Consider the following 10,929-nt stretch of genomic DNA (forward strand, 5'->3'; position numbering starts at 1 on the left):
AAGCATGTTACCTCAACTACAGTAATTTGCTGACAATTCAAGTGGATTGAAAATTGTAAAGGAACTGTTTCTGAATGTTTTGCGTCTTACTCTGTTGGATACAGCCTGTGCAGAAAGGAGTTCTAACTGCATTAGTTTTCTTATATGTTTTGAAAGAACTTAAAAATTATAAAAATGGGCAAATATGTAGCATTTTATGAAAAATGTTTATAATCGTGTGTATGTTTCACTGGCAAATAACAAAACATCATTTATTGCATAGATTCAAATCAACTATTAATATCATAAGTTGAATTACAAAGGCACAACATCTGAAAACCGGAGCTGAAATATCTCTCATCACATCCAGAACCTCAGCACAACTGAGAATTTCCTCTTCATTACAACCCATTAGGTATCAGGACTGGAGCTAAGGGCAAGCCTGCAATATCAATAACAAAGGTCAAAAAATTATCAAATAAATTCAGATATAGTGGAACATAATTAATATGGTGTTTAAGAGATAAATAACGATATCTTATTAAGACATGATTATAAAAGTGTACAGGTAGCCCTCGATTTACGCCGGGGATGCGTTCTTGGACGAACCCGCGTAAAATTAATCTGCGTAAATTGAAACTCTTTTATAATGTAAATCAATGACATGCGTTCCCAGCATCCAAACTTTGACGAGTAATATAATGGCATTACATTTAAAGCTCTGAAATAACGTAAATAAAATAAAGGGAATTTAAAAAATATATTTTATACGCTTACAATCGGCAATTCGTTGGTCCCCGCCATTGACTGCGATTCTTTCATGTGACTGATGTGTACAGTCGTCTCTGCTGTTATGCGATAGTTGCATTCATGTAAGACGCCGGCCTATAGAAAATAGCGTAGTAAAAATAACCCCGGTACCTCCGCAGAAACTAAATTAGTCCTTTGAAAGTTTAAAGAATGGAATTTCATAAGAGCAAACTCGCATATGGAAAAGTTTGCATTTCACAAACAGCTTTTACCGATTCATCGATCTCATTGGAGTAAATTCGCGTTAACGAAACATACGTAATTGCAGAGATGACTGTATTTATAATTTTTATTCAAAATCAGCGATGGAAGAATTACGATTTAGTATAAGAATCAGTACGATATACAGTGTAAAACGTTATAAATAATAGTAAAATATATTTTTTTCACTTTTTGACTTGCTGGTTTCAAAATCGGAGTTATTCTGAATCGGCGAAAATTGAACCGGCGCAAATCGAGAGTTACCCGTATTTTTGTTTAAAATGCAGACTAGGCCCATGAAAATTAAACAAATGTCTTCATTATGTGTAAAATCCAGCAGTGAACCTGAACCTGAATTAGCTTAATGTAATTTACATTACCAATACCAATTTATTAAGTCCTCTTTTACCACTGCATGGCACTTCCTCTGGTTGCAGAAAGAGAAGGCATCCAGAAATGGAAGGAAGCTGGAAATCAGGTGGGATGCTAACAAATCAGCACCATAATAGGACTAACATATTGGCTCTCAGAGGGCTGTTACACCATGGATTATTATTTATACAGGGCTAATTTTTTAATCATCTGAGCGTGCTGTCGCCCTTCAAAGAGACTGCTCCAAGAAGTACAAAGTTTTCTGCACATCTTCATCTCTATTTTCCAAAAGGTTTCCTTGACAAAATTCACAACCTGTTAATTCTCGTGAGCTGTTCTTCTTTCAAGGGCTTAATACGTAAGTACAGTGCTGCCAATGCGTATGTTAAGCATTAGCAGACTAAGAGCCAGTTGACAGTCTGACTGCATGCAGCCTTTGTAATAACACTGCAACTGGGAAGTCTCATTCAAAGATCAGGGTCTGGAATAAGGCATGGGATGAAGGAAACAAGAAAGAATGAAGAATGTTAGAAAGCAAGGAACGAAGAAAGCACTCCTGCTTGTATATTAAACTGATGTTTGCAATCAAGAGACTATAATAATGGGACTGTGTACCAAAGAATTTTAAGGCAATGAAAATTGATTTTGTACATGCTGTGTTATCTTTATCTAATTTCCTATCCTCATAATCATCAACCAGAAATTAGGTCTTGGGCACATTGTGATTCAGAAGCAACCTTCAACTCTGCGACTGAACGACTTGCAGGCCTATATTCATAAATTATTTTAGTTATCTTACTGTGCGGATGTTGACAGAGGTTGAAGGTGCTGTTGCCATGAAAATGTTGAGTGTCTGCGAGAGACATAAAAGACTCAAGGTGGGTCAGGTGAAGACAATCCTTCAAGCTTTCTGTCTTCTGGGTTGTTGCGCTGTATAGTCTGGTCGATGGTTATCAACATTTCAGAGGTCATACTGCCTCCGTCATCGCCCTGATGACAGAGGCAGTATGACCTCTGAAACGTTGGTTAACATCGACCAGACTACAAAGCGCAACAATCCAGAAGACAGAAATCTTCATACTCATCGCTGTGAAAACCTCAAATCTTACATAGCTATACCTTGTTGACGTGTGATCCAAATGTAAGGATTGGAAACATGAAAGTAACTGATATTATTGTGCCACATGCCAAGTTACGCAACGGACAAATTGGTGCTGGCGGCTAACTCCGAAGTCATCTGCACACCTGAGTACGATGTTTAAGACAATTATCTCTTAATTATGTATTTCCTCCTACTGTGAAACTATCGTTAAAATTCAGGGTGGAATGCCCTTTGTATACTGATACCTGTAGTACCTCTTAGTATTATACTTTTAGCCCCATTGTTGTTCTGCCCAGTGTTTCTTTCCTGTCCCTTACACACGTCTCCTTAGCTTTTCTCACCCAACCTTGATGTCGTATTCTTCCTAAAAAGTCATACTAATCCAAGACTAATTGGGCCAAATGGGTCGCTGAAAATATGCCGTTAAAGGAGAACGGAGATAAAAGTGGTATCGAGCAAACGATTTGAATTGAGCGCACTCTGTTCGCACTGACATCTCTGGTGAGAGCATACAAACAGTCCAGAAGTGTTTTGGCGGTTGTGTTGGCGTTGTTTATTACGAAAAAGAATTACGTTGTAGGCGCATGTCTTCTAAGTTAGCAGATTGCGCGGTAAGTGTAACTGAGTATTCGTTATCCTTAATACAATTGTTAACATTCGAAAGTACACATATATATGTCTATCCTTCAGAATCTGGGTTCAGGCCGGAACAAATATTGCGTTATATTAACCACTGCTGAGGTGCATTTTCTGGTGCTACATTGGCAGTGTGGCAGCATAAAGTCTTTTTTTCAGCCTCTGCTTATGGTCTATTAAGCAGTTTCTGTAGTTGATTTTACCTGGGAAACGTTGTGAGTTCCCCATATTATCAGAGCAGCCATATTTACTTTTCTCTGTAGGTAATAAATGCAAGTTCCTAGTCACGTGTATTTTGTGGTTATGTTTTGTACTTACACATTAAAATACTTAAAATTACCATACAAAACACGGCGAATAAATAAATGCATCTGTTAATTAAAAGCGTTAGCGTTATCTTGGGTTTTGTATAAGGTGGTATTACCCCAGGCACATAGCAGAATTACTCTGTATGCCTGGGGAATTCCGTCAAATGTGTTGGCATAATTTTGTCAAGTTATCGAACGTAGAGCAGAAATGATGCTTTCATATGCTGTTACCAATTCTTCAGTTTTTGGGAAAAGTCCTCTGATGTTCTGATGGAAAACCAGGAGATTTTCTTTCTGGGTGGTCTCTAAGTTTTCGGTTGAAAGGCCTCTAATGTTCTGATGATATAACATTAAATTTTTACTTTGATTGTGAATTAAAATTTAGAACTGGCTTATCTACAGTGACTTGGATATCTTTCAGGAATTTAGTGCTACATTTGGGCTTTAACCTAAAAAAGGCCTAGGTCTTACACCAGTGATTACAGGAATCTTACCAGTATTTGGTTTGCTCCTAATCTCAATGGCAATGAGTTGCACAAGCTTCTCCTTACCCCTTGAGTTCAGGTGCAATCCATGTCTGGCATGTTCATACCTATTCACAGATGACACATCAATTAATCTAATGTGTGATCTGTCCACTTTCCAAAGCGCATGCTCAAGTCTCACATTTGCACTCCTCACCCACTTACTCGTATGAGGCCTGTCATGACGCTCGAGAAAGCCTACAAAACCTTCATTAGTATGTAAGCTGTTAATGGCAATGCTGTCCATATCATTTTCAATCTTGTAATTTAGGTCCCTGTCAAGGCTATTTCCCGGTCCTCCCACTATAATTACACAATCATCCTTAGTGAAATCTTTGCTTAGTGTTTTTAGTTCCCAAACAACATTGCCAAGTGTAGCATTGGGTTTGAATATATTTGTAACCATATATTCATCCCCTAGGACTGAGTGAAGATGTTCACGTAGTACCCTACCATGACTGCTGTCTAAGAGCAGGACCTTCTTACATTTTTTATTCTTAACAGTTGGTTTTGCATCTTTTTCCTTTAACTGAGCAGCACCTGAAGGTTCCGACACAGTTGAAGCCTCAAATTTGTTGCTCAGTTTCACAGTAAAGTTTGAACCCTTACTGGAGCAAAGACTTTTGTTTTTGCGCTGTGATTTGGCCTTAACTTCAGTGGACGAATAGTTATATTTAATAGTAGAGCTCTTATCAGCTTTCAAACTAACAATCTGATCATATGCCAAAGCCAACTCCCTCCACAGACCCAAAATAGTTTCCTCCTGTTTCCTAATTAACCTGGCCTGGTTACACATCAAACAAAACCATGGCTTAGTTATATCTACATTATTAACAGTTGTGTTGGCACATTCCCAGTGGAACCACCAATTACAGTTGTCACATAATATACCTTTACTGACTTTTTTCTGGCAGGAGCCGAACTTGCCTGATAACTCATTAGACCTATTCTTATCTTTCATATCATAAAACTTACTTAAGACTAAAGAGAACTATTAATAACAGTGAACAGATTGGAGATGTTGATCTAACTTATGTCAAGTTATTATATCACACTTGAACACTTCACTGCACTTACACTTAGAATCACAGAGCACTTTAAATGGAATATGCCATTTTACTGCACTTCACTTGAAATCATTTGATTAATTTCTAGGTTAGGCCAAAATTAATTTGATTTATCTGTAGCTTAAAGATATATAATACAATTAGTACAGTAAATAAAGCATAAAACCCAAATAACAACTATAATTTATGACACAGTTATTACAAAAATATGTTACAGTAAATTCCAAACTACGTGTCTGTAAGTGTAAAACTGTTTGCAGCCAATGGCTGATACTTACTTCCCCAACTTTCAACGAAAGTTACTGTTATGTTGTAGTTATGAAAGTACCAAAATAAGCTAAATAGAGAGTTTCACAATATGAATAAAGTACTTATAAAGACAGAGAAACTAATCACACACAGTTGATAACTCAACTGTGAAATTGGATATTTGGGTAAGTTTCCAAATTTATATAAAGCATTTTTTACATTATACAATTATATAATTACAATTAATATTTTATATAAGAAATATGTGTCTGTACAGTAAGAAATGTTTATAATCTACATATATGACATGTCCCCCTCGTCGCTGCATGGCGCGTCCTAAGGTTGCGGATAGAGGGACGGCCTCCAGGTATGGAGGTTAGCTGCGAATATATTAAATAAGCCAGTGGTGGACAGCGTTCGAGGGGTGGTCCTCCAGCTTGGGGGTTCGGCATAAGGCTAACAACTTTTCACCGTAAAAAAAGCATTGTTACGAACAAATTAACTAAGCCTCAGACCAGGACAGACTTTTTGGCACGACCATGGCAACTGAAAAAGGTTATGAGATTTGGAACTTTAAACATTAGGAGCCTCTATAAGGCTGGGGCACTGAAATCAGTGAGTAGGTAATTAGAGAATTATAATTTAGATTTAGTGCCAGTGCAGGAGGGCACGATCCCAGTGGACAATTCCACATTTTTCTATGTAAAGGGGAATGACAGTCATCAGTTAGGGACGGTTTTCTTCTTCTTCTTCCCCATAGCAGAATTAGGGCAGCAGTTAAGAGAGTAGAATTTGTTAGTGACAGGTTGTCTTACGTAATTTTGGAAGGACGTTGGTGTGACATCATTGTCCTTGATGTTCATGCCCCAACCCACATATGGGAGAAAGGAGTTGAAGGAGACTGGATCTGTTGGCCCAGGACAGGGTCCGGTGGAGAGCTTTGGTTAATTCGGTGATGAACCTTCGGGTTTGGTAAGCCATCTAGTTAGTTTGTTATATGACATGTTCTTTTATTTTTAGGACACTGCTAGACTAAACAGGTTCCAGTCATTGCCTCCCACACTTTATCGAGATGCTCATGGAGCAATTTTGATGTATGACATTACCAGCGCAGAGAGTTTTAACCAACTTGAAGAATACTGGATTGATGAATTGATCAGACACTCAACATACAGTAGCATCGGCAATAAGATTGACAAAGTAGGCTACATGCAATTTTTTTTGTCTTTATCTTTTATCGCAATAATAAGAAGCGTATACAATTTTTTTTCTTCTTTATTTTAGTTTCGTGCACCGGTTCAATCAACATGATTTAGATATCACCCAACCAATAGCTGGAGTTGCTATTAAGCACACGAATATTTCAGATCCTGGCATACTCTTTAAATTGGACATATGGGTACGTTTCCAAATTTATACAAAGCCTTTTTTCACATTATAATGTCTTTAATATTTCATATAAGATATATGTGTCTATACAGTAAGAAATGTTTATAATTTACATGTATGACATGTCCCCCTCATACCACCGCATGCCGCGTCCTCAGGTTGCGGATAGAGGGACGGCCTCCAGGTATGGAGGTTAGCTGCGAATATATTGAATAAGCCAGTTGTGGACAGAGTTTGAGGGGTGGTCCTCCAGCTTCGGGGTTGAGCATAATGCTAACAACCTTTCACCGTAAAAAAAAAAGCACTGTTACGAACAAATTAACCAAGCCTCGGACCAGGACGGACTCTTTGGCACGACCATGGCAATTGAAAAAGGATATGAGATTTGGAACTTGAAACATTAGAAGTCTCTATAAGGCTGGGACACTGAAATCAGTGAGTAGGGAATTAGAGAATTATAAGTTAGATTTATTGGCAGTGCAGGAGGGGGAGATGATAGGGTGTGATCCCAGTGGACAATTTCACATTTTTCTATGGAAAGGGGAATGATAGTCATCAGTTAGGGATGGTTTTCTTCTTCTTCTTCTTCCCCATAGCAGAATTAGGACAGCAGTTAAGAGAGTAGAATTTGTTAGTGACAGGTTGTCTTATGTAATTTTGGAAGGACGTTGGTGTGACATCATTGTCCTTAATTATAATGCCCCAACCCACATACGAGAGATAGGAGTTGAAGGAGGCTGGATTTTGTTCGCATAGGACAGGGTCAGGTGGAGGGCTTTGGTTAATTCGGTGATGAACCTCCAGGTTTGGTAAGTCATCTACTTAGTTTGTTATATGACATGTCCTTATGTTTTTAGGATACTTCTAGACAAGACAAGTTGACATCATTGCCTGAGACCGTCTATCAAGGTGTTCATGGAGTAATCTTGATGTATGATATTACAAGGGAAGAGACTTTTAACAACCTTGAAGAATACTAGATTGACCAAGTTATAAGATATACAGAAGGAACTAACATCGTCAGGATGGTCATTGGCAATAAAATTGACAAAGCATTCTACATGCAATTTTCTTTCTTTATCCTCTTTTACCTGCAGGTGTCAAGGTAAACATTCGTTCATTTAATGTTATTAGACATTTGGTAGGACTCCTTGGACAGGTGATCAGCCCGTCGCAAGGCCTCTACCTACACAGGACAGCACAACATGGAAAGATGTGGACAAACATCCATGCCTTGAGTGGGATATGAACCCATGGTCCCAGTGCCCAAGTGCATGAGGTCTATGGCTCAGACTGGGTGGCCACTGCGACCGGCTATATGCAATAATACTACATGTATTTTGTCAAGTAATTGAAGTGGGAGGTGGTGTGTATGTCAGGAATGCAGAACAAAGTATGGAATGGGATTGAGTTAAGGGGAGAGAAACTCAAAATTGTGGAGAGCTTCAAATACTTTGGAAGTGTAATCAAGAAAGAAGATCGCAATAGGATGGAGCTAGTAAGGAGGGGGCAGCAGGGAGAGAATTTCTACAGAGCTGTGAGAGATTTGCTGTGGCAATGGAAAGTCCCAGTGAGGTGCAAGAGATTGCTGTATTAGGTGTACCTTGTACCAATTGTTACATATGCAGCAGAAACTTGGACATTGGGAAGGAAGGAGATACAGAAAGTAGATGCAGTAAGTGTGAAATTTTTGAGGTGTGCATTGGGTATGACAAGGAGGGATAGAGTACAGAATGAGGAAGTTAGGAAACGAATGGATGTGAGGGGTCTGGTAGAGAGAGTAGAAGAATCAAGAATGAAGTGGTATGGACACGTGAAGAGAATGGGAGAAGGGCGGCCAGCACGACAAATGTTGGACATGAGAGTGACTGGCACAAGACCAAGGGGAAGACCATAAGTAAGGTGGGAGAAGCAGATATAACGAGGAGTGATGGAGAGAGGTGCCAAGTGGCAGTTGGTGGAAGAAGAGGAGCGGTTGAGGGACAGGAATAGATGGAGGGGCTTTACAAAGCGGACCCGGGCCCAGGCTGGAAACAGCAATGGATGATGGTGGTGAGTGTATTGTACAGGACCAGCAGACCTGGTAGAGAACTTTATAGTAATTTTTCACTTTATTTTGTGGAGGGAATAAGTTTTATTCTAAACAGTTATATAGAAAATAATTTATCAAAATTGAAAATAAAGTAATTTCAGTAACCTGTCCAACACTTAATTACACTACTTACAAAATACTTTTCACACTACATATGATGTTTTGTCCAAATTGCCTTGAACTTAAAGGAGACCATAATAAATTATGTAAATTAACTCTTTCATCAGTTATAATACCATAACCTCTAAAAAATCTTTCTTACCTAGTTTGTCACTGAATGCTAGTATTATATACTGTTCCTAGTCCAAACCATTCTGGTCTACCTGTCACTGATTTAGTAAAAGTAGTAGTCCTTCACTTGGGATAATTGGAAGCACATATGAATGATTTCCCCCCCCCCTTGTATGTGGTTTTAAGATCAGCATTTCAGTTTCTAAAATGGTGATATTTTAATTCACTGATGGGGTTAAAACAATGAAATAATTCCCATCAAGTTAAACTCAAAAACAGTTTGAAGCAAAGAAGTGAGCAATATTGATCTCCAGTAGTAGTTTTTCTTGCTGGAAGAGATGATGATTACATTATCATCTGTGATAAGAGAATAGGTTTCAGTTTCACCATCACATGACTTTTGTTACATTTAGTTCCTTTTATTTGTTGGACTTCATTTCTGTTGAGTAACTGGATACAGCAATCCACAAATCTGAATTATATATGATATGAAATGGTAGTAATTATTGTTACAGGAGAATCTGGAAGTGAGCAGAGATGATGGTATGGAGTTTGCAAGAGATTATCGAGCACTCTTTATGGAATCCAGTGTCAACTCAAACCATGGTGTCCAATGTGCCTTTGAAGAATTGGTGCGGAAGGTCAGCATATACTTTTATTCTAATTCATCATAAGCAAGTATAATAGTTGAAGTTATTAATTTCAATAAACCTTGCAGTTCTGACTTGAAAATTATAGGTTCAGAGATCCCAGCTTCTAGGCACGATCTTGAACAGCAGTGCAGATACATCGGCATGAAGTGCCTCCACTCATATCTAATGGATGACATTTAGCATTGGCAGCCCTACACACACAAACAAATAAACAGAAAATATTGGTCTACATTACGCTATACTGTAAACCCATGATTATGCACTCACGTCGCACGAGAGCAAGGACAGCTTCAAAATTCTACAGGTTACACATTGTAACATTCTGGAAGGGCCAGCATCTGACATAGCTATTTAATTGTGAATGCCAGTTGTGATGCGCCTTGCTCACCAATCAGTATCACACGACAAACTCTGCTTTATGTTATGGGTGTATAGGCGCATCAGCTACTTTGGATATTAGCACTCTCTGATGTTAGTATTCTGGAAAAATCATGAAATGTTATACTCAATGTAACTGCTTCAATTTCCATGTGTTGCAAACTGTTCCTTTTAGGTTTGGAATTTTGTGGTTCTGCAGCTGCTAATATCATTGGGAGTCTTTAAAAATGGTTTTGCCCTCAGGCTTGTTAAAAACTAAGCTCCTACTTTAAACCATTTCCCTCAGTTCATAAGAAGAATAGGTCTTGTAGTATTGTATCCATGAGTATGTCTTTTTTTAATGGTTATTGAAATGATTGACTAATTTTCATAAAATTCAATATGAGCTAAAAGAGGACAATACAAGCACTCCAGAAACAGTACATGAGATGACTGTGGTTATGGGGTGGGCATTTGTTGTAATATCAATATGGAATTGTTTATATAAAACTAATTTCTATTATAATAAACCTTTGTTTCTGCTGACACCTCTACAGAGACAGAAATACTTGAAAGAAAGTAGAGTCATGAATTGTTCCCACGCATTGCTCATTCGTGTCAGTACATTAAACAAATCAAATTAAGTTTAAAACTAAAACTGAACTTTTATCTTAACCCTGTCTTTTAAAGTGGCAATTCCTTCATAACAGATATAACAGTTGTTAGCTCAGTAGTGAAACATTGCTCTTGAACCTTACGTATCCAGTATGCTCGCGCAGATTCCAGTTCCAACGCAGTCGGATTGTTACGGAATTTCCTTTTCTCCTTCACAGCTGTTGTGAATCGAAAGACCCAAGCTGTGATATGTAGTAATTTCCAATATGAACTGAAACGTGAAACGTGGAGAAGAGGTTCAGGTGTAGTGACCGTAAGAACTTGGGGGGCTGTTTTCCTTGCTT

At 38.3% G+C, this 10,929-nt stretch overlaps 2 protein-coding genes and 1 long non-coding RNA gene across 7 annotated transcripts in view; 2 read left to right on the top strand and 1 right to left on the bottom strand.

Annotated features, from left to right (window-relative positions):
- Window positions 1-187: 187 nt before the first annotated feature.
- LOC147873295 (uncharacterized) lies at window positions 188-828 on the bottom strand. Its single transcript, XR_015535909.1, has 2 exons — window positions 757-828; window positions 188-421 (listed from the first exon to the last, which is right to left on the bottom strand). It is a non-coding gene; the product is annotated as an uncharacterized LOC147873295 (long non-coding RNA).
- Window positions 829-2,987: 2,159 nt separating this feature from the next.
- The window catches only part of LOC110834782 (ras-related protein Rab-18-like), a 34,927-nt gene continuing 26,985 nt past the window's right edge, over window positions 2,988-10,929 (top strand). For 3 of the 5 annotated variants that reach the window (XR_015535903.1, XM_087351760.1, XM_087351761.1), the window contains exons 1-3: window positions 2,988-3,075; window positions 7,495-8,689; window positions 9,476-9,601. Coding sequence is in view for 4 of the 5 variants with exons in the window: in XM_087351760.1 (XP_087207886.1) it covers window positions 8,630-8,689; window positions 9,476-9,601 (186 nt within the window). In the remaining variant the exon portion in view is untranslated. Of the gene's footprint in view, window positions 3,076-7,494; window positions 8,690-9,475; window positions 9,602-9,678; window positions 10,927-10,929 lie in introns of those variants that run through there. The other 2 variants (XM_087351762.1, XM_022074293.2) reach the window with 2 other exon arrangements.
- LOC147873296 (ras-related protein Rab-18-B-like) lies at window positions 5,618-7,617 on the top strand. The gene is made up of 3 exons (XM_087351937.1): window positions 5,618-5,623; window positions 6,269-6,448; window positions 7,495-7,617. Exons 1-3 carry the CDS (start codon window positions 5,618-5,620, stop codon window positions 7,615-7,617), a joined length of 309 nt encoding a protein of 102 aa, XP_087208063.1.

Source organism: Zootermopsis nevadensis, unplaced genomic scaffold, assembly GCF_977971745.1.
Source record: "Zootermopsis nevadensis isolate Lab colony 2312 unplaced genomic scaffold, Znev_1.0 Znev_ptg000020l, whole genome shotgun sequence".
Taxonomy (NCBI): domain Eukaryota; kingdom Metazoa; phylum Arthropoda; class Insecta; order Blattodea; family Termopsidae; genus Zootermopsis; species Zootermopsis nevadensis.